Source organism: Juglans regia, chromosome 1 (assembly GCF_001411555.2).
Source record: "Juglans regia cultivar Chandler chromosome 1, Walnut 2.0, whole genome shotgun sequence".
NCBI classification, from domain to species: domain Eukaryota; kingdom Viridiplantae; phylum Streptophyta; class Magnoliopsida; order Fagales; family Juglandaceae; genus Juglans; species Juglans regia.
Genome location: NC_049901.1, coordinates 3,923,327 through 3,949,097, shown reverse-complemented (window position 1 = coordinate 3,949,097; position 25,771 = coordinate 3,923,327). Strand labels below are relative to the sequence as shown.

The following is a 25,771-nucleotide window of genomic DNA, read 5'->3' as shown; positions in this document are numbered from 1 at the left end:
GAGAACCACAATTTCAATAATTAATAATGGGAGAGAGGTCAAAGACTAGAAAATAAGCGTACATCTTTGATTTTAGAACGTCACAAAATAATCAACAGTCCACATCAAAAGGCTCAAACAGAAAAGTGTAACAAATATAGGAGACGACTTTTTCATAGAAAACAGGGCTTCTCAAGCATAAATACTCAGATTCCTGCCATTAGCGTTCAAAAAAACCCAGCAGATATAATACCACGGTCACATTATGCAATACTCACATCCCAATATATTATCCTAGTGTGCCCTTGTTAGTGACAAATAAATCACGTCCATGCTAAAAGTAGAAAAAGTCCCAAGCTTTGCATTAATAGTTCACCATAAGCAGACACGCTAAAGTGCAGCATGCAGGGCAGCAGGAGGAGAAATAGATGGGTCTCTACACCTAGAGGTCTAGTTCTCATCTACAACAAAATCAGCCTTTAGATAAACTGATCAGTAAAGCCAAGTTCATAATTTCCAAACAAACATATGCTACAATCCAAAAGCCCCATGCATATACATTCATACATACATGAACATAAACCCTGATGGATGTATCCTATTCCACAACCAAAAAATTAGCAATATACTTCAAAACAGCTGAAAATTAGACAGGTTTCCGAGTAAAATGAGCACCAAGAATTCTTCATATTACCAGAAAGCCTGCGCAAGGATGACACGCACATATCGAGAAATGGTCCAAATTTCTCATATTTTTCCGATCAAAAAAGAAAAAGGTAAGAATACAAAATCAACCAATCTCTTCCAATATTTAGCCTAAAAGAACGACAAAGTAATCGTTTTCAGCATCAAAACACTAAATTTCAAATTAAACAAGTTAGCGAATCTGATACTGTCCGCAAAACATCATCAAGTCTCACCTAAGAAAGGCACCTAAGTCTGCCTCCTGAGACGCTTCCTCAGTTTCTGGTACTTGTGCTTGTTCATCTTTCTCTTCCTCTTCTTCTTCACACTATCCGCCCATACGGTCCCGCAATCACCAAGCACCGCGTCCTCTGCCTCGGACGGGACCGACAAACAAGAGCAAATCGGGTTCAAGTAAAACCCAAATGGGAAGCTCGGGTAAATCCTCGAAAACTCGGAATCGGTCAAGTTCTCTGCTTTGGATGAACCCAGAAACGGGGTTGGATCGGTGGGTTCGATGCGGGTCTGGGAAAAAATAAGGGATGCTGTAGGATTCGGGGCATGTGGATTTTGCAAAGCCGCGATGAATCTTGCGGCCGGCGATCTTCTGAGGAGCTTGTGGAACCCTGAAGCCATTGAAGTCGAGGAAGGAATGCCGCCGCCGCGGGGGCACCCCCGGGGGGGGGGGGGTGTTGGTGAAGGTGAATTGCGATGTGATGTTCTGATTAGGGGATGCCGTCGCTTTAAGGAGAGGTTGGGAAGTGTTTGTTAATACTATGATCATAAAAAAAATTCGACGAAGTTCTGGCTTTTACCTAATTTAAAACAAACAAACAAACAAAAGTAAACTGCAAACTAGACTGTAATTTGTCAAACACAAAATCGCCCCCATGCAGGATCCAACCTTAAACCCAGTTTATAAGACTGACGTTCTACCACTGAGGCAGAGGGGCTAGCTCCAAGTGCCAATTTTACGAGAAAAATAGAGTTTGGAGTTTTGGTAAAAAAATATAGTTTTTTATGGTAAAGTTTAAATCTCTATATTTAAAATATTTGTTTAGATAAACATGCACCTAAAATAGTTTTAAAGTTAGTTGCGATATTCTTTAAAAAAATATAGTATAGTTTATTTGTCGGAACTTTTCACAAAAGCTTCAATTTTATCTCGTTTGGTTATAAAAATGAGTTGAGAAGAAATAAAAATTTAAAAAAAAAATTATTAAAATATTATTTTTATTTTAAAATTTTAAAAAATTAAATTATTTATTATATTTTGTATAGAAGTATAGAAAAGTTATAATGATTATGAGCGTAATCGGTTCGGTTTTGGACATATTTTATAACTGAACCGATATACACCGATTTTGAGATTTGAATAATCAATACCTCACCGATTTTACCCTTAAATTGGTACTTTCGATTTTATCGGTTCCAATCCGATTTTTTCAATTTAGTATAGCATTAATGGATTATATAGTGAGTATAACCATATAATAGTGATATAGTGATATAATATTAGTATAACTATTAATACTATAGTTATTTATATAGTTATTTATATATAGTGGATTACTAATGATATTAGCATTAATATTAGTGTATGTGTATATATATATATATATATAATAGTATCATATATACAGTGATATAGTATTTGATTATGTATGGTAGTGATAACTAACATATGTTAGTATCTAACTTATTTATATATTTAATTATATATGTTAGTGATAATATGATGATGACATACAATTTATATGAGTGTATATAATCAAGTGTATAGAAATGTATTTATAAAAAAGAGTACATACTATAATTTATTACGCTATAAAATGTATTTATCCTTAATATATATATAGTTTATATTAATAATATATGATCAATTGTTCATGTTTAAGATTAAAATCTTATGTTATAAAATTAAAACTTTTAATGATAATGTTATATCAAATGTTATATTAAGATTTATAAGATTAATTTTATATTATATTAATTTTATGTTATTAGATTATTATTATTATACATGAATAATAGGATTTTAAAATTTAATGTTATATTAATTAGCAATTTAGCGTATAATATAAATTATTTTACATATAAGTATAAATTATTTTATATAATATAAAAAATTAAATATATATGTATGAACCGGTCCGGTCTGATGTTAGAAAAAAGAAAGCTAGAACCAGACTAGTTTTGATTGGTTTTAAGAAAAATGAAACCGGTACCAAACCAAACCAGACTAGACCAAATCCATTGATCAGTCCGGTTCGCCGGTTTACCAGTATTTTTTTCACCCCTAATAATGATTATATGATAAATCTCATCTCATCTTAATTACCAATCTAGACAGTGTTTTTTTAAAAAATTGGAATTTCGTTTTTGTTATGTACTTAAAGCACTATTAATAAATTTATCAAACATACATACCATCTTTTTTAAAAGAGCTTTTTAAACTTTCAAACTCAAACTTAAACAAGCACTTGACATCAAACAGTTAGGAATGGGAAAGGAACCTTGAAGTCAAGAAAAATAGGTAGGGATGGGAAAGGAAAATATAACGCAATAGTGCATATATTTTATATAAATCTCAAATAAAAGGTTGATTACATCACACAATATTACAAACTTTTATTCATACATATATAGCATCAAACCGATAATATAAGTGGACAGAAAGTGGCCACTGAGATCACACTGAAATCATATTACGTACATACAGCAGAAAGGATTAAAATAACATGGGAAAAAAGGTGCTTATTGGGAGCTATAGCAGCATGCAGCAGCAATATCTTGCATAGATATATATATGCATGGTTGCAATGTAGCTGGAAGGAAATGCAGAGGCACTACTGCAGTATGCTTAGAATACCCTCATCATGGCAGCAGAGGAAAGTAGTGTATTTCTCCATGCCGCGGTGACACTCGGGGCATCTCATGCCTTCCGGGATCTTTCCGGCAACATGCGAGAACTCAAAGCGAGAGCAGGGGTGAGAAATACCACGAAGCATGTCATGGTGGTTCTTGAAAGCCAAATCAAAGCCAAGCACGGAAACATTCTGCTTCCATGAATCATACTCCAACAAAGTGGGCAGCATTGTGTTCCCATGCCCATTTACCACCACGCTAGACCCTTTACTGAGCACAGCCCAACCGCCTTCTCTGTCGTAGGTAAGCAGCTTCTTGATCTCTTGCATCATGGGATCCATGTGGTCGTCAGCCTTGCCTAGTTGAATCTTGGAGAACAACATGCTTTCAAGGCGGGTCCAGAAGAACCATATCATGGTTTGGTCTTGCCAGCAGGTACTCAGCTTCTCTACTGTGATGGTCGCTATGACTCGCCGGACTTTATCCCTTTTGCTACCTTTTCCAACGTAGACCATCTCTATGGGTATTTTCGCTGCCACCGAAACAGCGCGTGCTGCGTTTGTAAATTTTCGAATCCATTCAATGTCATCTCCTCCGTACACGAAAATGTATTTTTCTTCTTTAACCTATTCAATCAAAAGAAAATTGCACAAACCTCGAGTATTAATAAAATACCTAAGTAGGTATATGGATTTGAGCATTTAGCTGTAATTTAGTGCACGTGCATGCATATATACTTACCCAGTTCAGTATTGTTTGGTCAATGCCATCCACTAACAGCTCAAGCCTCCAAGTCTCATCCCTCCAGAGAGCTTCTTCCCTCAAGCTAGTGAAAGGGAAGGCATTACTTCCCCAAATCCACATCATGTGGATTGCATTAGGAGACACCACTTTTCCTTGAGGGTCTAGCACCACAAGGATTGGCTTATTCCTGAAGTGCCACCTTTCCCTGACGAACCTCATCACCGCCTTCCCTATCAAGGATGGGTGGTACACCGTGTACCATGGCATGCCAGACTGTAGGGCCTCAAACTGCTTTTGCATGGGATCAGTCCACTGGACGGAACGATCCACAATCGGGATCCACACAACCTCATATTGAATGTCTTGCCTCGTTGGGTGGAGCCTGGACTCATTGTAAATTTGTTCAAGAATCGAGAGCTCGTCTTGGGAGATGTCAAGGGTCGAAATGAGCAATAACACATTCTTCCTCCTAAGAACCTCTATGTTAACCTGTTTTACAAAAACAATTACTTCAACTAATATTTTAAATACATAATATAGTAGTAATAAATGATAGGGATCGATGTGTTTAGAAGAGCCCACCCTTTTCTTGGAGGAACCATCTACAAGAGGCTGCAGATCATCCCTTGGGTAAATCAACGCCTTGAGAGGCTTTATGTTGTCAATGTGTATCATCTCAAAAAGATTGACAAGCGTTTGAAAATCTTCAATGTCCCTTTTCTCCTCTGCATTAAATTTTAAATATTTCATATGCAGTTCTTTAATGGCATACTTTCATGATCCACACTTGGTACAAAAAGTTCAAAAAAGAAGGCTTACCTATGTATTGGTAGCATATTTCCAACTGCTTCTTGAGATGGTCTCGTATGGTTTTGAGCTTGTGAGCTAGGGTGGATAGCTCCCATGATTCTGTGGCGGATGTCACAAACCTGAAATCAATAGCGCCATTTAGCAGTGAGGATTGCAACGACTATTTTTCACTAGTTTTTATGAAGTAATATTAACAATTTCTCATTATATTACTTACCAATTAAGTCATGTCAGGAAATGTACAATATCTAATTAATTTCAAGGATATGAGGACGGCATATTGAGATGGATGGTAAAACATACTCGTAACCCAAGCTTGTGAAGCTACTAATTTGAGCTGCGCAAGCCACAAGACTCCTTACGGTCCAGTAGACAGCTGTTGGAACATGTGCCCAGGCTGAGGCTAATGCAGGTACATCTTGGGTGATATACATGGATGGTAGTTCTTTAAATTCAACCACACAACGGCTCACTTCCAGTATCGACCTAAGTAGATCATTAAGTGCATCCAATCGGGGTTTTAGTATGCCTGCATGCTCAATGAGGCTAGGTACCTGCCTCAGGAGCGCCATTGATTTGGCAAGGTTGTTTGTTGAGTACATCTGGGCAAGGAGCCAGAATTCTCCATAGTTCAAAGCAAAAGCCGCTACGGCCAGCACTAGCTTAGCATCCCATGCAAAGGGAGATACCATGTTAAATATTGAGAGTGTCGTTTGGTGTGCATCCATGCCACTGAAAGCCTTGTATGCTATCTGAAAATTCATAGATTATTTGCAAATATTATAGTTGATATATGCAAATTACTGATTTGTACGTGGAGAAGGAAGTATATATGTCATGTTTCATGAATGATGCTGTATTTGCTAATTTGTGAGAAACATATGCTGATCTATATATCATATGTGACTTGAAAGTGTCGCAATCATAAATTTGTATAACCTCGGAAGCAATTCGATCAATTGTATAAGACAGAGCATCAAGCATGACAAGGAGATTGGCTTGGTGGGTCTTGTCCTCCAAGTTTTCAATTTGTGCTTGCGTACCCTGCAATAAAATACAAGCAGCTAGTACTTAGATATGAAAATAATTAACGAAGATGCAAATAATTAGTTATAATTAACTCATTCATTCATTCAAATAAGTTACATATATATACATCTGTTGCATCAAGTTTGTTGATGCTTCTTTCTTTTATTTTTCCCGAAACATTTGTGTGAAGGATTAGCATATTTACCGTTGTAATGATGCCTTCAGCAGGCAAAGTGGCACGATTAAGAATGTCCTCAACAATATAAAGAAGGGGTCTGACATCAACTTCTCGTCCATCTGGATTATGGGTTTCCTGAATTTGCTTCACCATATAACTGTCATCGGACAATGTTATCATGCTTCGATCACCTTTGATCAGTTGCTGCATGGAATTAGGTGCGAACTTGCTGGCCAGGCCAGCTTGTTGCTGCAAAGAACCCAGTTGTTGGTTGGGCTGGAAAGAACCCAGCTTGTTGGCGGGCTGGAAACTACCCAATTGGCTTGGTTGCTGCATTAATGAACCTTGGAAAACATTGCTGGTCAGACGGGGTTGCTGCACAGGACCAAGTTGGGTGGATTGCTGCAAAGAATCCAATTGTTGGTTGGGTTGCTGCAAAGAACCCAATTGCTGGTTGGGTTGCTGATATGAACCCAATTGCTGGTTGGGTTGCGAAAACGGAACCTGCAATGGATTGTTAGCCCGAGTGGGTTGCTGTGCAGAACTAGCAACGTTGGATTGCTGCGACGAACCAGCTGGCACCTTTCTCTCCATGTTGTGCAAGATACAAAAAACACGAAGATCAAGAGTTAAAAACTCAAGGTTTAGATCAGGAAGAGGAAGAGGATATGGCTTGTGTGTTTGTTGCAATTTTGCAGCTCTTTATATAACCATCATAAAGGGAATAAAGTTCATTTGCATTAACTTCCTTGCTTCCATTGTAGTTAACCATTGTATGTGAAGGGGAAGCCTAGCTTTGGATGGTGGTCCCCATGTCTCATGGCTAGCTTAGTATATTGGCAAAAGTTATTCGCTTAAAAATTGATAAAGAATAAACATGCATTGGATCGTAGAAACTATTTATTTTATTTCAAGATTAATGTTTGGACCATTGGCAACCAATAGTCCCTAGAGCTAGAATATGCAGTATCATTTGGGTTCAATGGATCATGGCCATCAATTGTAACCAATGAGAAACATATTGAAAGCTAATCTTGTCGTTCGCTTCCTTACTTCTTCTTTTTTTTTTTTTTTTTTTTTTTTTTTTTTTTTTTTTTTTTTTTTTTTTTTTTTTTTTTTTTTTGGTGTTCGCTTCCTTACTTGATTCCTTTTTTTTGCTTGTATTGGTAAGCTGACAACTCTTGTCTGTATGGTAAAGCTTTAAAGGGAAAGAGAGGGATTTGATTCCCTGACTTTGTTTGTTTTTGGTGTATGTAAATTTGAAGATTTGATTTGGTTAGCCAATAAAGCAAGATAATGGAGGAGCAAATAAAACTTTAAGCCTTAAACATACACTCCCAAGCTTGCATTATGTACTTCCAAAAGGAACTGTGGGGCCAAATTGATATGCTTTTTGGTCATACGCAATCATGGATTTGGAAACTCTTGATAACATTCTTTTGGTGTCAAAACCTGCCTTAATAACTCCAAACAATTGTGTGAAGACTTCCAATTAGTCCCATGCCTTTTGGCCGTATCTAATTTAATAAGCAAAATACTACTACTAAATGCTTTTGTTTGGCTTGCATGCTTTTCTTCATTCTGCAAACAAAAACTGATCAATATCACATATTATATGCATGTCATTTCTTTGTAATTTATAATACCTTAACAAATAGAGTCAATGTTACAGTCAAATCCAGTTTGGGTTTAGACCTAATAAAACAAAGCCAAAAAAATCCTTTGGAATGACTCCTTGATGTGGTATGAGCAATAAAGCCACTCTTGCTTTATTCTTCGACGTGATCTATGTTTTCTAGGACTAGGAGAGCAATATAGGCAGGAAGTTCTGAGAGTGGCAGCTTTGATCTCTTTCAAATCATGTGTTGTTGTTTACAATAAGTACTTGAGTCATGGAAGTGTTTATATGTCTTTCAGTAGTCGTTTAGTCCCCATGTTTTTTGTGTAGTTTTGTAGTTTGATTAATGGAACTACGTACGTACCTAGGCATGTATGCAGTCTAGGCAACTGGAAATGGAAATGGACTCTGAAAACATGTTCTATGGTAGTCCTTATAATTTGCCAATTGATTGGGTAGGCTTACTGGGGAAATATGGCTTCTATTTTTTGTTCATTATTCCTTTTCACATTCTTGAAATCATTTCAACCTTCCTAAGAGTTTGACACGAAAATTGCTTAAAAATCATCAAATATTCTCAAGTTTTTTCATAAGCAAAGTTGATTCTAACCTTTGTAAGTAGGGATGGTGTGTTGATAATTGCAAGCAGTATGGTAACCAGGTTTGTTCTAAATAAAGATGTGCTTTACTCTTAGCCTATGTTATTATGTACTTTGTCTAAGGAGGCAGAGCATCCTTCTTCTCTCTCAGTGCTCTCACTCATGTGCTCAAGAGGAACATCCATATGGTGATGATAGGCAAAACAATAAAAAGTAAATAAAGGGAGGTGAGTACATCTTTTAGACTAGAAAGCTTGCTATCTAAATCATATAAGAAAATGTTTAAATAGTAATCCTAATAAGGATTGATTAAGATGAGAAAGACTTGGTCGTCAAGTCTTGTACGTGTTGCTGCTTCTGTTGTTGTCTGAATTATGAGATGAAAGGCTATGAGGTTTGTTATAGTATTCTATACAAGCAACAAGAGGAACTGATTTGCCAAATTGTTAAATTAAACTTCTCTTCTTTGATTGCTTCATGCGATTATCCTTGGTAGGTAATTTGAATTTGTATTATAATGATAAGCAAACACAGAAAGGAAAAATTTGTGAACACTTGCAGTTTTTAGTATGAAAACATGTTTTCTTGAATCTTTAACAAAATCTACAACATGCCTGCAATAAGAAGCATCATGCAATGTTAGTATAATGGTAAATGTGTAATACAAGTGTATGTGCCTGTTTATTCGTTGCAACATTTATACATGATAAACTTCTCCATCGTACGTCCACACTCTGAACATACCACTCTTTCCGGCGTCCTCCCAGCAGTACCTGGTAGCACGATGCGGTTGCAGCGATGTGGGGTTTGAAGCTTCGTAAGGTGATCTCTAATTGCTGGCACAATACCCTTTAGTTGTGCTTGCTCTTTCCACACATCATACTGCATTAAGCAATTTAAAAATGTGCTCCCTGTTGCTCTAACAATCTCAGACGATCCTCTGCTGAGCAAGGCCCATCCACCCTCACTGCCATCAAAGCTAAGCAATGTCATAATCTCTTGCATTACACTATCGTTCTCTACATTTATTCCTAGTTGCATCTTAGATTGCCACATGCTTTCTATCCTAACCCAGAAATACATAACAGAAGTCATGTCCGTCCAGTAGTGACTGAGTTCTTCTACTCTGATGGTTTCAGTGTTTATTCTCACACGCTCTTTGGGGTTACTCTTTCCAACATAAACCATCCCCAATGAAATGCCAGTAGCTTGTGCCATACCACGTGTGGTTGTCGTAAGCTTTCGGATCCACTCTATATCGTCTCCACCATAGATGCATATGTATCTTCCTTCTGATATCTGATGGAGCAAGGAATTTAGCATTTTAACTTTGGGGGTAAAAAGCACAATGCACACTAAGATATTGATGCCATGTAACGGCAACAGTCGCAAAAATTCATGTCTATGATGTGAGTACTATAATTATTCAGCCAAAAAATATAGGAAATATCTCATACATGCATGTACATGTGAATCAGTCGTGAATATGCAGACATGAATGATGGTGGCATGCACGGTCGTATCTGTAACAGCATTTTGACTGCTAACTATTCATTGTTATAAAGTAAGTACCCAGTTCAAAATCGTTGGATCAATGTCATTCACCAATAATTCAAGTCTCCAAGTCTCTTGCTTCCATAGAGCATCCTCCCTCGTGCTAGTGAAAGGGAAGGCCATACTCCCCCAAATCCACAACATGTGGAGCGCATTTGTATTTGCAAGCCGTCCCTGCGGGTCTATCACCACAAGAATTGGCTTCTTCCTGAAATTCCAGACCACCTTTATGAACTTGATCACTGCTCGCTCGATCAAGGAAGGATGGCGAATGCTGTACCATGGCATTGTTGCTTGCAATTTGGTTGCTTGCAGATTCTCGAATTGCTTTTGCCTAGTCTCAGTCCATGGGGAATCTGGGTCTAAAATCGGGAGCCACACAACTTCGTACTGACTCTCCTGCTTTATTGGAATTTGTGAAACCTCCTTGTATATCCGTTCAAGAATAGTAGGTTCTTCTTGCAACATGTCGAGGTCCGATATGAGCAGTAAAACATTTTTTCTCCTTAGAACATCAATGTTAACCTGATTTGGTCATACACATTTGTTAGGAACTATAAGCTGAGAATATATGATATACCTTCTTAATTTGTATCAGGGAGTATTTTATGTTCGAGCAATACTAATACAGAACTTGGGTGTTCGTTGGACCCTTTGAATAAAAAGTGGGATCAATTATGAAAAAGTATCCCGCTTTTTTTCAAATGGCCTACATGGGGCTTGCACACCCTAAACCTATGCATTTTCCTTTCTTTTCATTTCATATCCCTGATTCCTATGGATTCTTGCTTATGACTAATTCATAATTACAACATTATTGAGAAAAGAGCTGCATTTCATTACATACCTTGACATAGGACATATGAAATTATACAAACTATTGACTGCAAAATTATGAGTGCCATTTAAGAAGCTTCATGGTTTTTGTATAATAAGAAAGAACTTCGAAAATATAATTTGCGCCTAATAGGATTTACGATAGGTCGCTACTCAACATATGTGTTTGTATCTGGCCAATAATATGATTGTTCTGTCATAGCATATGAAATGAAAAGATGAGATACCCTTCTTTTGGTGGCTCCATCAACAAGTGGTTGTTGGTCATCCCTTGGATAAATCAATTCCCTGAGAATCCTCATGTTGTCATCATGGGTCATGTCAAACAAATTTTTTAGGTTCTGAAAAGCTTCAATTTGCTTTCTTTCATCTGCACCAAATTGTGACATTGCAGCATCCACCATTCAATTTATGAGGCTTATTTGCTTATTAAGTACGTGCATATGTAACATCACAATGGATCTAAACTCACCTACATGATTGTTGCACATAGCCAATTGAGTTGCTAGGTTACCATGCATGTTGCTGACCTTATGAGTCAGGGTCGATAGCTCCAAAGCCTCTGTAGTTAAAACTGTGTGCCTGAAACCAAAATAAGAATCTTACCTTTCATTTACTGCATGAAAAAATCTCTTCTAAATAAGAACTAATAACAATTTCAAAATTGGATAAAAGTTTTAGTTTACTACAGCTGCAATGATATATTTACAAAATAATCACCAGGAAAGAGTATGAATAAAGTTTATTCACTAATATAATGGCCGTGACAAAAGGAAAAGCTTTTATATGCTCACTAACAGGGCTTACAGCATGCTGCCAAAAATCTCAGTTAGAGAAGAAAGAAATCTATCTATACACCATATTGGACAAGTTCTAAAGGCTGTCTGTTTAAATTAACATAACCTTTAAGTTCAATACTTGGTAATGGACTAACAGGCTTATATTCTGCAAACCAGCATTTAAATGTAAGTGCATATATTGGGGTTGGTTATTCTTAAAAAAAATGCATAGAAATGCAGGATTGCAATGACAACACTTGGAAGGATTTGGAATGTAATGGAAATAGAAAACATACGCATGTCCCAATCCCGTAAGGCCAACAATCTGGGATGCACAAGCCACGACACTTCTGGTGGTCCAGTAGACAGCAATTGGTATATGTTCCAAGGCCATGGACAGTGCAGCAATATCAGTTGTCTTGTACTTAGCTGTTAGCTCCCTAAACTCCACAATGCATCTTGTAATATCCAGCATCACTTTGGTAAGGTTATTTATTGCATCAAAGTTGGGTTTTAGGATGTTAGAATGCTCCAAAATCTCAAGTAGTTGTCTAAGGATTGCCATTGATTTGGCAAGTTGGTTTGAAGTGTAGTTCTGAGCAACAAGCCAGAATTCACCATAGTTCAATGCAAAAGCTGATAAGGCTAGCACCAACTTTGCATCCCATGAATAATTACTTAGCATATTCAATATTGAGATTGTATTTGCATGTGCACCCCCGCTACCCGAACACTGGCAGGTTAACTGTCCAATTGTCGATATTCACACAAGTTAACAATGAATGTAAAGTGTGTGTGTGTGTGTGTGTGTGTGTGTGTAGAGAGAGAGAGAGAGAGAGATCTTTTTAATGGTTTATACTAACATGGCAGGAAATTTGATCCAGGGCAAAAGCTTCTGGAACGCCGATGAAGCTGGCTTGATAGGTCTTGTCCTCTAAAGCTTTTGTAGGTGGTTGAATACCCTACAAAGTTAAATTGGGTAAGCAAAAGAGCCAAAGAGGTGTAAATACTAAGTACAGGGCTACACGCTATCTTGGACTGAGAGAATCTGCATAAATCAACTGCTTATATACAAAAAAAAATATATATATATATATATATAGCATTCTGCATTAGATCATCACCAGGGCAGCAATGGTATTAATGCTTGGCGTGGTACGTTTGAGTATGTCCTCAACAATACGAAGAAGAGATCTGACATCAACCTCACGCCCATCAGGAGAATGGGTTCCATGAATCTGCTCCAACATCACATTGTCATCGGAGGATGACAACATGAGTCGGTCACCTCTCATCAGTTGCTGCACATTGGCTGGTGTTTGTGTCATGGTTTGTGTTGGCTACTCAAAGAAGGAGAGGACACAGTAAACATGAGTCGATAAACTTTAATGCTCGTCCCTTTATAGAATCATATCTCATAATGGAATAAAGTTCATTTGAATAATCGCCTTTGCTTCCAGCTGGGTTCAAATTCCAGCAACGTTAAGACAAAAGCCCTGACCATGATTGTGACAATGTGCATCACCCATTTTTTTTTTTAACATTTTCGATTGGCCCCCCAAATCAATCTGTATCAGTAGTTTGTATGAACCTCTAGTCTCTAGATTACGACCCTAGAAAATCTTTAACGAGTTAGATTCTGAAAACGAATAAAAAAAAAAAAAAAAAACCCAAGATATGAATGGTTCATGCAGACTACCATACAGCAATATGGCTGTAGAATCTCCTAGCTTCATAGATTTTTCTCCATGATAATAGTTTGAATTGGTCAATGTGTAAAAAGAAAAAAAGAAAAAAAATTGTTCTCTTCTCTCTCTTTTTGCCAAGAAAAAGGGTCTTAAAAATCACAAATTGACTTCAATTAAAAAAAAAAAGATACAGAGTTCGCCACTTGTCGATTAGGTTACAAGTGTGAAATCTATGCTTGTTCTAAAAATTTAAATTGATAAGAATAGATAAATTTTATTATTTATTTTATATCTTAACATTTTTCTCGTATTTGAGTCAGACTCTTTTTTAATAAATTGTCCAAATAAGTAAAATATTTAATTAAATAATATAAAATGTAGAGTCAAAATTCGATCTCAAAACTTCTAATCTGATATCATATAAAATTATCAATTATTTAAAAAATTTAAATTAATAAAAAGAATTAAATTTTATTATTTATTTTATATCTTAACAACGCTTACAACAGACCAATCCATTCCCTCTGCATATACGTCGAAGAAGATTCGTATCACAATGTAGCATTTATTTCAGAATATAATCGTTGAAGGCAGTCACGATCGTATAACCTGCCTCTTCCTAAATTCATAAATTCCAATATACTTCACTTACCAATCGTAAGCATAACTCAGCCCTGAGTGAGTTAGGAAGAAAAAGTAAAGGCCAGATTCTTTTCCTGGGACAGCAACAGCAGACTGCAAGAATCTATTTTTTTCCTATTTTTCCTTCTCCCCCAGCAGCTGCCTTTATCTCATTTACGTCTTTTAATTTTGAGAAATGATACTTGCAGTCGTGAGCGTGCAGTCACCGTGCAGTCGCTTTGAAAAAAGTGAATAAATAAGAGACCCACATGAATAAACCGTGCAGTCTCTTTAATTTTTCCCGTATGGACAGGCCATGCCATGCCATTCTTCTCTTCATGATATGAAGAACGACTCTTCTAACAATAGCATCCTCGGACTACCCACAACTTCTACACAAAGCGGACGCCTCTCCAGTACCAGTACAGTACCATATTGGTTGTGCACTAGGCTCCAGGGTCTAACTTTTTAGAAAAGAGCTACATAGTCATTAGTTGTGTAAGTGCACTTTTTTAAAAAATAATAAAATTTATTATAAAAAAATTAATTTTTTTATATGAATTTTATATTTCGTTTTTTTTTTTTAAATAAATGCGATACATTTATATATTCTATGACTGTAAATATTATTTCTCTTTACAAAAAATAACTGCAATTACGCAATGTGAAAATAGAAATGATTCTCAAATTTTTTTAATTTTATACTAATCATTTTAAAAAATATGTATATTCTTTTTATAAAAAATACTAAAAACAAACATAAATGTTTATAATATATATATATATATATATATAAAACACTACTCGATACACATTTTCGATACCCTTTCTATAAATAATACCGTAGTGACTCTTTGGTAGTGACAAAATCAAAATCCCAAACCCAAAAATCTAAAATTCTTATTTAATTAGACACCTTGGCAGTTATAATTATTAAAATCCATAAAAAAATCAAGGCATAAAAAATAAAAATAAAAATAAAAAACACCTCATTTGGAATTGTGGTAGGAAATAGAGTTTTTTATAATAGTGCTTTTAATTAATTATAGAGCCCTACTAAAAAACTCATTATTAAAAAATTATTTATTGTTTGGTAAACATGTACAGAATAATCCAAACACTATGATCAGTATTTGAACAACAATGATGGCCCTGTTTGAATTTTACTATTTGTTGTTTTAGACAATTATGATTTTTCTCCTATTGAACACAGCTTGGATGATAAGCAAAACATAACTGTTTTGAGTTCTTTTGTCATAGCCATTGATCCTCCAGCTCATCTTCTAATAAGTTTTTCTCAATTATTTCCAAATTTTGAGAAAGATGTTCCTAGGCTTCTCCTTTATCAGATATATTATTAACCTTTGATAAATTTTTAAGCCCTTGTAAACAAGTATTGAGGTAGATTTTTTATGGACATAAAAAAATAAAAAATAAAAATAAATTCACATACACTTAAAACTGATTTGGCAAACTTTGTAGATAAAGTCTTAGATAAAATGTAGATGATCTATTTTGTGATAAAAAGTCTTACTACAAATACAAGATTTATCAATTTAACTTCACTCAGAACAGAGAAACTCCAAACTCCTAACATGAAACTTTCCTATCACCACTATCTTTGAAAAAGGGGGAAGGGGGGAAGAGAAAACGAACCAAACTGGAAGTGTTAATGTGAAGCCTTTAATAACAATCTTCTTAAAAAGAAAATGATCCGCGCCTTCGTCGTTCTTCAGCAACATTTACCCTTATAGCTCTGCCGTCCAAATTCTGCACCATCAATGCAAGACAGAACCAGGTTGTATGTCAAAATGAAAGAAACTGTAGAAAAAATCTGAGTTTTACCACAAGCTTGGTGATCATACAGTTTTAATTGCAAGAGGGTTTTGAAAACATACTTATGGCGACTAAAAGAGTAATGCTACTCAGTGTGCACCTTGCACCTAAATTTACATATTAGCCCCGTTTGGATAGTGAGAGTGTCTCATCTCATCTCATCTCATCATTACAACTTTCTCAAATTCTCACACAAAATATAATAAACAATTCAAATTTTTTAAATCCCAAAACAATAATAATATTCTAACAATATTTTATTCAACTTTCATCTAAAACCGTCTCATCTCATCTCATCTCACTATCTAAACAACATCTAATAGTTTTCTTTGCAATATCCAATTTTGATAAGTAGATTAACTGCAATACCCATGAGTACTCAAAGATGTTCACGCGAGGCATAAAAAGAAAAACGACAACGTTAGATGGATTGCCTGAATGATATCTTTAAGATAACCAGCATCAATTCTGATATAAGCACCTATTGACCTAAAATCCATTGCTTAACAGGATTTTCTCTTGCATGATTTGCAATTGAATTCAATATCAATAAAATATCTTCTTACTTATATAAAAAAAAAATGAATCGCAAATGAAAATGGAATCCAAACTTCTAATGAAACAGGGTATAGAAGTAACCTGTCCATCAAGAGCAGCAATGGCATCATTCAATTCTGTCTCACTGGACATTGTAACAAAACCAAACCCTCGTGAACGGCCTGTTTCCTGGTCGCAAAGAACCCTGGCATCAATTACCTTCCCATGTTCACTGAAAACCTGTTCCAGACGAGCATCATCCACTTGCCATGACAGGTTACCAACATAGATTCTGAAAGAAGGTTCATTCACTCGGGGTCGTTCTACTCGTGACCCTCTAGGAGCAGCCTTGTTTACTGTTAAAAGCCTTCCATTTAAATCCTGTTTAGCAATACATAAAGAACTCAGGTACTTGGAGATTACATTTTTTTTTATATACGTAGGTACTTGGAGATTACAACTATAACCATTTTATGTTCTTTTGTATACTTCCTGTGTATACGGGCTATGCCTATTTCATTCGCATCAATAATATTTACTTCTTACTTATAAAAAAAAAAAAAAAAAGAATTATAACCATTTTATATTCAACAAACATGGATATAACGAAAAGCTTTTCTATCCTACAGGCCTACCATAAAACAATGATTGGGTGTCTCCAGTTTTTCAAAAGCGACACAATTGCAGCTTTGCTCAGCTATTGGTTTCCGCACAGCTTTTACATGGCTCTTACATGACTCAATAACGTTTGCATGGTAATATTTCCATTGAGACAAATGCAAAGGGGTGAGTGTGGTGCATTAGATGACTAATATTTAGTGAAATGGTGTACTGATAAAAATACATATTTAGTGAAATGGAGTGGCGAGTAGCAGAGAAGGAAACCCATGAAATGTAATAAACGGCATCATATCAAGCTAGGCTGCACAATGACCTAACGAATTCAGCATGCTTGCGTTTGCGATATTCTTGTTCTGAGTTTAATTGTTCAAAGATAACATAGTTCATACAATAAATTAGATTTGAACACGAAGAGAAGAGCAACTCACATAACGGTTTAGCATGTCCACAGCCTTCTCGGCTTCTTCAACAGTACTCATAGTTACAAACCCGAACCCTCTACTCCGATCCGTTTCCCTATTGTAAATTACCTATAACAAAATCAACAAAATAACATTATTCCATATCACAAAATTCACTATCTTCCAGTTTAGCTCTCTCTTTAAAAAAATGCAAACGTTACCTCAGAAATCTCAACAATCCCAGCTTGATTAAAGACCTCAGCCAGTTTCTCACTATCAATATCAAAGGGCAAATTACCCACAAAGAGTTTAGCCTCTTCAGGTGGCTCAGGATAAAATTTTTCACTCTCTTCCAAAACCCCTTCTCCAGAGCTCTCTTCTCCACCCCCAACCTCACCTTCCCAGCCATCAGAACCCTCTTCTCCTTCCTCTTCTTCCTCTTGTTGAGCCCAGTCTGAGGTCTGAGCCACTAGCGGGACTACACGGAAGGTTGAAGACTTGTGCTTGAGGGAGACCCATGAATGGGGAGACGGAGAGGATAAGAATGATAGGTGTGAGAGCTTGACGGGTTTTGAGGGAAGTGAGAGAAATGGGTATTGGTTTTTGGTGGTGAATAGTGTTGGCGTAGAAATTAAACAACTTTCAGCCATTGCGATAGCTTTAAAGAGCAGGATGGATGCAGGAGAGGGAGAGGGAGAGGATAAGGGGTAGGGAGAAAGGAGAGGGAAAGCCTTGCTCGGGGGACGATGTCCTATTCAGCTTAGGATAGTCCAAAGACTCCAAACTTTTGCCTAGGATTTCCAGAAGAAAATAAATTTTTTAAACGATTTGAATATTTTTGAAGATAATATATGATGACCTCACCGCTGCTAAGTTCATTGTTCTTGGGCCTAGGCATATACTGTAGCTACTGAACTAGATGTGCCAATTGGTGGGCTTAATTCTATCTTCTAATGGATGATTCATCCAACGTATAGATAGGCTCAATCATAGCCACAGGCCCACGTTTCCATCTTCCTGCGATTGGAGTAACTCTATCCATCAATGGGCCGGAAGTACGACCGAAAATGACATATGTGTACCTAATAGCTATGAGAAATGATATACATATAATTTTTTTTCAATATTTTAAATGAGTAATATTTTAATAAAATAATATCATTTTATATATAAATATTTTCATTTTAAAATATAATTATATAAAGAACGGTAAAAAAGTTGTACTTGTATAGTTATTCTTTTGTTTTCTCAGGCGTCTCTCCGCCTGCAAGTCCCTCCCCTGCCCCTTTCTCGGCTTTTGGGCAAACAAAATCAACCCATGCCTTGATTACTATGTAATAGGTTTTACTTTTTAACCAAAGGGAATCAGTCATTTTGTCCCTCTAGCCTCTAGGGATTCATTCGTAGCTCAAACTTCGCCAGACCCACAACTAGAAGACAAGACTAATCATGATTTGTCTGCTCAAACGTGCAATTGGGTCTCATAAAAAAACTCGAGAAAGTCGATCTTTTCTAAAGGTTGTCTATAATTATATCAGATGGAGAGAGAGTGTGAGAGAGAAAGAGGTACACAAAAAGGGTAATTGCCATATGCCAAGGATAAGACAGGACTCTGTTTTGTTAAAGTGACAATGAAAGACTATGATTTTTCTATACAGGAATTCAAAATGAACCTTCCGTACTCTATGCTATAAGTATAATGTAAAAATGAATAGTGATCATACATAATTTTTTTTTTTTTCAGCACTGTTAGCATTATGAATGTTTATACACACACATTCTCTCCCTCATTAGTAAGAAAAAAACAAGTGTGGGGTCATGGTGGTCCAAGGTCTGCATGCATCCATTCAATTAATACAAGATGGAATAAAGAGGTATGAGAATGTTTCCCACGGATGAGTTAGAGGCGATACATCTTCACCAGATTGTGCATGCCATCTACTGTGTGAACATTCATTATAAACATTTGACTGAGTATTCATTCAGTGGAAAGTGTATAATATTAACATGGACGTATATATACTTACTGAGAAATTCAAAAAATTGGAAGAACAAGGAAACCATGATTGCAGTATGAATTGATATCCAGCTAATTAGAAGTTCTAGATGAACTGGGGGGTGGGGTGGGGGTCCCAAATCCATTGCACGTGCACCATGCACAGGGATAAAAGTACAGACAGAAGGACCCACTTTCCCTTTCCTTGCCTCCCTTACTCTCATTGCCTCTGCAGATGTCTGCATCACCTCTTCTTCTTTTTAAAATCTCACAAGAAGCCCAAAGATGGGTTTCATCATGCAAAACTAAAGCAGTAAGAAAATTTGGGGTTGGGTTTGTATTACAAATTTTAAACATCCACATCAAAACCCACAGAAAAGGAAAAGCAACTCATCACATCTGTTCTCTAAGGGTGTCAAAAGTGGTAGAATTTAACCAAGTATGCCCCCTCTATGCTCTCCTTTTTGGGAACATACTCGCGTTGTTTATGTACGTGTTCAAGCCTCTCACTACATCGTCCGCTAGTGTCTGTAAGAAAAAATATTAGGTGCAGCGACTATTTGGCAGCAGCCACTGCACACTCTAGTAAAGTGACCAATTTCTCCCCTACAACAAAACGTGTGCGTCTCTCAAAATTCATCCATTTGAATCTTCACCTCCTCTCCCATCTCCAGCCCGCGTTCATTCCGTCTGCACTCTCCTTCAACCCATCAACACACAATCGGCATAAAATAAAAAAGAAACAACTTTAAGCAGAGTTTATCCAAACATAAAAGAAAAAACTGGAAATAGAGAAGGCAACCATATCAACAAGCATTCTTTGCAGTACCACAACTAAGTTAATTAATGGAGATAACAAGTGCAGTACATTTCCTAATTCACTAGGAGGCGGACATAAAGAAGGCGACTTTTTTGGTGTGGGTAGGGTAAGTAAAAGCATAGTGATAGGATTATTACCATATTACTGCTCTTCTATCTCATTTCAAGTTTTTTTATTATTTTTTTTAAGTATTTTTTTAACATCCTTAATTATTAAAAAAATTAAAAATATATATATAACTTTACTAATATTTTTTTTCCTTAATTATTAAATAAAATTAAAAATTAAAAAAAAATCAGATATAAAAAAATTAATAGATAAACAGTAATAAGAAACAACCCAATCATTTATTTGAGCTGGAATAATGTTTTGACATTGAAAGCAAATTAGTAAGGCTTTTTTGGTCTTTGAGAGGGTTCGGTGAGCCTCCCTTTGCTTTGCTGTTTATATTTCTTATTCATATCTTGGGAGAGACAATGATGATCATTGCACCTTTCTGACTTTTCTTCTTTTATCTATGTATAAGTAAAAGCATTATCACTATAAAATTGAATTTCTTAAATTCGGTCAATGGTCCTCCAAACTTTAAAAATAAAAATAAAAAATCCCCAACTGCTAAAGATCAGCCATCTTACCAAAAAAGACCATTTAATTTATGTATCTATGATATATGTAAATTTCAGTTCATTTTTCCAGCCTATCCCTCCCCTTTTCCTTGGAGCCAAACTCACTCATCCAATATAACTTACCCTTATTATTTTTTCCTCTTTAGTTAAAAAAATGTCAAGGCATAATCTACAATAAGTATTCCAGAGATGATCTGAGAATATATGTGTGTATATATATATATATATATATTTGCAAGTATAGGGAAACAAACTAGCTGAGAGCTTTGCAAGAGTTCGAGAGTCATCAAAACAAGACAAGCTTCTTGAGTTTCTTCAGCAAGAGAGATGTTTTTGTCTATTATATTAGCTCTCTGGTTAGGACTAGCTTTGGCTTTTCTTCTCCTACACTTTTTTGGAAAACAAGAGCTTCCAAACTTACCTCCTGGTAACATGGGATGGCCCCTTTTGGGGGAGACTATTGGCTTCCTCAAACCCCATAAATCAAACTCTTTAGGGAGCTTCTTACAAGAGCATTGCTCTAGGTGATTTACCAATTTTCTGTACTTTCTGCTTCTGTTTTCCTTTTCGTTTTTTTTAATGAATTTAAACATCAACAGTATTATTTGTATGTAGATGTTCGTATCTAGCCAACTTTAATTAATCAATGCATTGTCAGGGCTTAGTTATTACATTACATAATGGTTATTTTCTTTTGTTTTCATGCAGGTATGGGAGGATTTTCAAGTCCCATCTATTTGGTTCACCAACCATAGTTTCCTGCGACCATGAACTCAACATGTTTATTCTTCAGAATGAAGAGAAGCTATTTCAAGCCAGCTACCCCAAGCCCATGCATGACATTCTTGGCAAGCATTCTTTGCTTATTGTGTCCGGAGACATTCACAAGAAGATTAGGAGCTTTGCTGTCAGCTTTGTCGGCATGTCCAAGTCATCACCAGAGTTCCTTCATTCTGTAGAGACTCTGACAATCTCAATGATGGATTCATGGAGAAACTGTAAAGCAGTCTCGTTTTACAAAGAAGCTAAAGTGGTATATATAGTATTTACTTTCACCATCTTTCAGAATATAATGGTATACTTGAATTCATCTTGGTCTTCATTTCAGTTTGCACTCAATACCATGATGAAGCATCTTTTGAGTATTAAACCAGAGGAGCCAATTGCCTCGACCATATTAGAAGACTTCGAGACTTTCATGACAGGTTTTGTGTCTTTGCCTCTAAAAATCCCTGGGAGCGCTTATTCCAAAGCTGTGAAGGTAATATATAACTAAATTATGACTATGTTAAGCTACTTCTCCAAGCTAGCTTAATTTAGTCTCCATTTTACTGGTTTCTTTAGGCTAGAGCAAGACTTTGCTCCACCGTGAAAGGAATCATAACAGAGAGGGAAGAAAGGAATGTGGGGGTTACAGGAGGAGACTTCTTAGATGGGATTTTGTCAAATCAAAGCCTAAGCTATGACGAGAAAGTAAGCATTGTATTGGACCTCTTGCTAGCTGGCTACGAGACAACGGCAACGCTTATGGCCTTGATTGTCTACTTTCTGGGGCATGCACCAAATGCTTTAGAAAAATTGAAGGTCTCTCTCTCTCTCTCTACATGCTGTAAAAATACTATATGTGCTATGCTAAAGAGGAGTTTACTCAACATTTATGCAGGAAGAACACCAAGGGATAAGGAAATGCAAGGAGGAAGGGGAAACCTTGAACTGGGCAGATTATAAGAAGATGGAGTTCACTTCCAATGTATAACATCATTTCAGAAATTAATTTTCCACACAATCTACTTTTCATTGCGGGATAAAGTTCTCCATACAGAACTAATTATATGCTCGAATTTGTCGTAGGTAATATGTGAAGCTATGAGATGTGGGAATGTAGTCAAGTTTGTTCACAGGAAAGCTCTTCAAGACATTACATTTAAAGGTTCTTACATCATGTACAGTTGATATTACATGTCTGTGTATTTCCTTGATGATGGCTGCTTCTTACTTAACAGAGATCATGATTTGAACTTTTGCAGAGTTTGTCATACCCTCAGGATGGAAGGTTTTCCCCATATTGACTGCAGTGAATTTTGATGCAACTCTCCATGAAAATCCCTTAGAATTCAATCCTTGGAGATGGTTTGTAAGTATCAATGCCTCCTGTAGCCCATTAACCAAGGCACCTCAGTTGAACTTGTACGGTATACCTTTTTTTTATATAAAAAATATCACATTTATCACAAAAAGTCCACCTTCCTTGAGTAATCTTTAAAAGATACACTTTACACTCTTCATTTTCAAGGCTCCTGTATTTTGCATCCTAAACTATCAAAAGGAAATGGCTTGGATGCTTACATAGATACAGACAGATCTTTCAATATTATGCATTTTTGCATGTAATGGACATTTTCCTGACCTTGTATGATCGAATTTTGATCTTTGCCCCCCGCATTGTCAGGATGAATCAACCAGCAAAAAAGTGTCACCGTTTGGAGGTGGGCCAAGGCTGTGTCCAGGTGCTGAACTTGCAAAAGTAGAGATTGCATACTTCCTTCACCATCTTGTCCTTAATTATAGGTAAAGTGCCCCCACTAGATGACAGCATGCATGGATTAAGGACGGAAACGTGCAGGTTAATCTAGCAGTAACCTGCTGAATCCCATTCAGGAATCTATATAATTGGGTTTGCTGCATTTTCTGCAGCAGCCATTTTAATATTGGCATTAATCATAGCAGTTCTCATCATAGCATTTTCAACAGAGACACGCATTAATGTTAATGTTAGTCATGATTAAGGTGGAATTAGCACTCAAAATTCATGTGATCAATTGGTACTTCCATTTGAAGCTATCCTTTTTGTGCTTTTGCTTGCATCAGGTGGAAAACAAAAGCAGATGAATATCCACTTGCTCACCCTTATGTGCAGTTCAGGAGAGGATTGCAGCTGGAGATTGACCCAATAGAATGAATAATATTGGGAAGGGGGATCTTCATTGTGTTTTCACCTCAATTATGTCCTTAAAACTCCAAGACTCTGAGCTTATGAGCAATATTATAAGCACTAAACAAGGTCTGGGTCAATGGCATGAGAAGTGGCTTGGATCAAAAGGAACCTCCTCTGACCGATTGAAACTGAAGCCTACCATGAATATTAAACAGTATTAGGTAGGCTTATTGTAGATCTTGATGATTTGCTTACCAGGAAAAAGAGAGAAGAAAAATAGATGAAGCTGCAAATGTATTCAAATATATATATTTTTTTAATATGTAAAAACAGCATTTCCTGTAAAGAAAAAGAAGGTCCTAAGATTACAATGCTTATGCTTTTTGGAGCCATCCAGGATGTGAAAAATATATGGATAGAAAGAGTCAATTCCTAATTTTTTTAGAGACAATGACACCCAATTGTCAGATCACTAATGTGAAACATAATCCAGTGTGACACTTGAATAAAAAGGAAACAAAAAGTGAACTTTCCAATGATCCAAATTTTCACAATAATCTTAAGGAATATAATTTTAATACTTTGTTACCAAATCAAAGAACAAGATTCTTCATTCTCATCCTCAATTAATGTAAATAAGTGTTGGCTTTGTACCCAAAGTTCCTTTCACTCTCAATTATTTATTTGACAAAGGCAAGCTGATTTAATTATTTAAGGTGAAGCAAGAAGCTCTTGAATCAAAGTCCAACTCTTTAGCCTAAAGGAATTTGAAATAACATTCTTATCCTTTAAGAATTTTATTAGATTTTTATAAGATTACATTTTATCAATTAGTAAACAATAATCTAGATGAAGATCCAATATTTTATTTTCTTTTTCTATATATTTTTATTTAAAAAATTATAAGGTTTAGATAATTAGAAAGATCTAAAACTTAAAAAATAAAAAATCATAACATCAGCAAAATAAAACCGTAAAGAGTAGTGTTATTATGCCTCCTCAATTTACTCACTTGGTATGCTCATAATGTAAATTATATTTTTTTAAATATTTTTAAAAAATAAAAATATATTAATATTTATTTTTTTAATTATAATTTAAAAAAATTAAATACATAAACGATAAAAATAAGAAAACAAATTAAAGAAATATATTACCCTTATTAATTTCAAACCGTAAATGGGTCAAACTTGACTTCCTCTCTCTCTTTCCTGCCCAGTTTGGAGCGGTGGGGCCGAGTGTTTCTTTTGTTTTAACGTAGTTGTTATAAAATATTATTTTTTAATATTATTATGATTTTAAAATTAAAAAAAATTAAATTATTTATTATATTTTATATTAAAATTAAAAAAATTGAGAAATATTTTGAATTTCGAATTTAGAATTGAAAAAATGTGGGGATTTTTTTTTTATTAAATGATTAAAAAAATATTTTTTAATGATGTTGTGAATTTTTATTTTTTTAAAAAATATTTATGATGATTAAAAAATTATATTAGAAAAAAAGAAAAAAAAATTTACTATTTTCAAAATAATTTTTAAATTCTGAATTCGGGATTCGGGACACGTAGCAGGATTTTAAAAAGAGAAATGATATTTGTAGTTGTGAATATATAAATATCGTATACTCGTTTTAAAAAAATATATATATATAAAATTCATATAAAAAAATTAATTTTTTATAAATAAACTCTATTTTTTTTTAAATAATTATATAAGTACTTAACGTTACTATTCTAAAAATATTATTGTGATGAGTCGAAAGGAGTTTACGATACAAACGAAACGTTATTCCTATTCTTCTGTTTTTCTTCTTCTTCTTCTTCGGCATTAGTTCCGAGATTTCGGTCTTTTCGATTCTAGTGTGGTTTTTGCTCTCTGGTTCACCTTCTAAAAATAAAGATGAATCACAAAATAGTACTGTACGAATATCAGAATATCACCCACTGAACTGGTTATTGGGATTATGTTCCTTCCAGGTGACTAACTTCTAATTGCTTAGTTAACTTCT

General features: G+C 35.5%; 5 protein-coding genes across 8 annotated transcripts; 1 reads left to right on the top strand and 4 right to left on the bottom strand.

Moving 5' to 3' along the window:
- Positions 1-633: 633 nt before the first annotated feature.
- LOC118349420 lies at positions 634-1,553 on the bottom strand. Its single transcript, XM_035693835.1, has one exon. It carries the CDS (start codon positions 1,297-1,299, stop codon positions 913-915), a length of 387 nt encoding a protein of 128 aa, XP_035549728.1. The 5' UTR covers positions 1,300-1,553; the 3' UTR covers positions 634-912.
- Positions 1,554-3,219: 1,666 nt separating this feature from the next.
- On the bottom strand, positions 3,220-6,978 carry LOC109009659 (protein SIEVE ELEMENT OCCLUSION B-like). The gene is made up of 7 exons (XM_018990238.2): positions 6,320-6,978; positions 6,025-6,129; positions 5,389-5,837; positions 5,095-5,204; positions 4,858-5,000; positions 4,273-4,764; positions 3,220-4,157 (listed from the first exon to the last, which is right to left on the bottom strand). Exons 1-7 carry the CDS (start codon positions 6,884-6,886, stop codon positions 3,513-3,515), a joined length of 2,511 nt encoding a protein of 836 aa, XP_018845783.2. The 5' UTR covers positions 6,887-6,978; the 3' UTR covers positions 3,220-3,512.
- Positions 6,979-9,127: 2,149 nt separating this feature from the next.
- Positions 9,128-13,031, bottom strand: LOC109009658 (protein SIEVE ELEMENT OCCLUSION B-like). Of its 2 annotated transcripts, XM_035693831.1 has the most exons (8): positions 12,804-13,031; positions 12,543-12,641; positions 11,976-12,424; positions 11,373-11,482; positions 11,128-11,270; positions 10,344-10,588; positions 10,082-10,271; positions 9,128-9,808 (listed from the first exon to the last, which is right to left on the bottom strand). In XM_035693831.1, exons 1-8 carry the CDS (start codon positions 13,005-13,007, stop codon positions 9,191-9,193), a joined length of 2,058 nt encoding a protein of 685 aa, XP_035549724.1. In that variant the 5' UTR covers positions 13,008-13,031; the 3' UTR covers positions 9,128-9,190. The 2 variants fall into 2 exon arrangements, with proteins under 2 accessions (XP_035549724.1, XP_035549722.1); XM_035693829.1 differs by having other exon boundaries at positions 10,082-10,588.
- Positions 13,032-15,450: 2,419 nt separating this feature from the next.
- LOC109009657 (28 kDa ribonucleoprotein, chloroplastic-like) lies at positions 15,451-18,204 on the bottom strand. Its single transcript, XM_018990236.2, has 4 exons — positions 17,605-18,204; positions 17,411-17,512; positions 16,464-16,742; positions 15,451-15,758 (listed from the first exon to the last, which is right to left on the bottom strand). Exons 1-4 carry the CDS (start codon positions 18,031-18,033, stop codon positions 15,687-15,689), a joined length of 882 nt encoding a protein of 293 aa, XP_018845781.1. The 5' UTR covers positions 18,034-18,204; the 3' UTR covers positions 15,451-15,686.
- A 3,038-nt stretch (positions 18,205-21,242) lies between these two features.
- Positions 21,243-24,001, top strand: LOC109009656 (cytochrome P450 724B1). 3 transcript variants are annotated; one of them, XM_018990235.2, is made up of 9 exons: positions 21,243-21,349; positions 21,534-21,858; positions 21,934-22,086; positions 22,170-22,409; positions 22,489-22,575; positions 22,677-22,755; positions 22,853-22,959; positions 23,275-23,393; positions 23,694-24,001. In XM_018990235.2, exons 1-9 carry the CDS (start codon positions 21,258-21,260, stop codon positions 23,782-23,784), a joined length of 1,293 nt encoding a protein of 430 aa, XP_018845780.1. In that variant the 5' UTR covers positions 21,243-21,257; the 3' UTR covers positions 23,785-24,001. The 3 variants fall into 3 exon arrangements, with proteins under 3 accessions (XP_018845780.1, XP_035549715.1, XP_035549713.1); XM_035693822.1 differs by having other exon boundaries at positions 22,853-22,971; XM_035693820.1 differs by having other exon boundaries at positions 21,258-21,349; positions 22,677-22,706; positions 22,855-22,959.
- Positions 24,002-25,771: the final 1,770 nt, after the last annotated feature.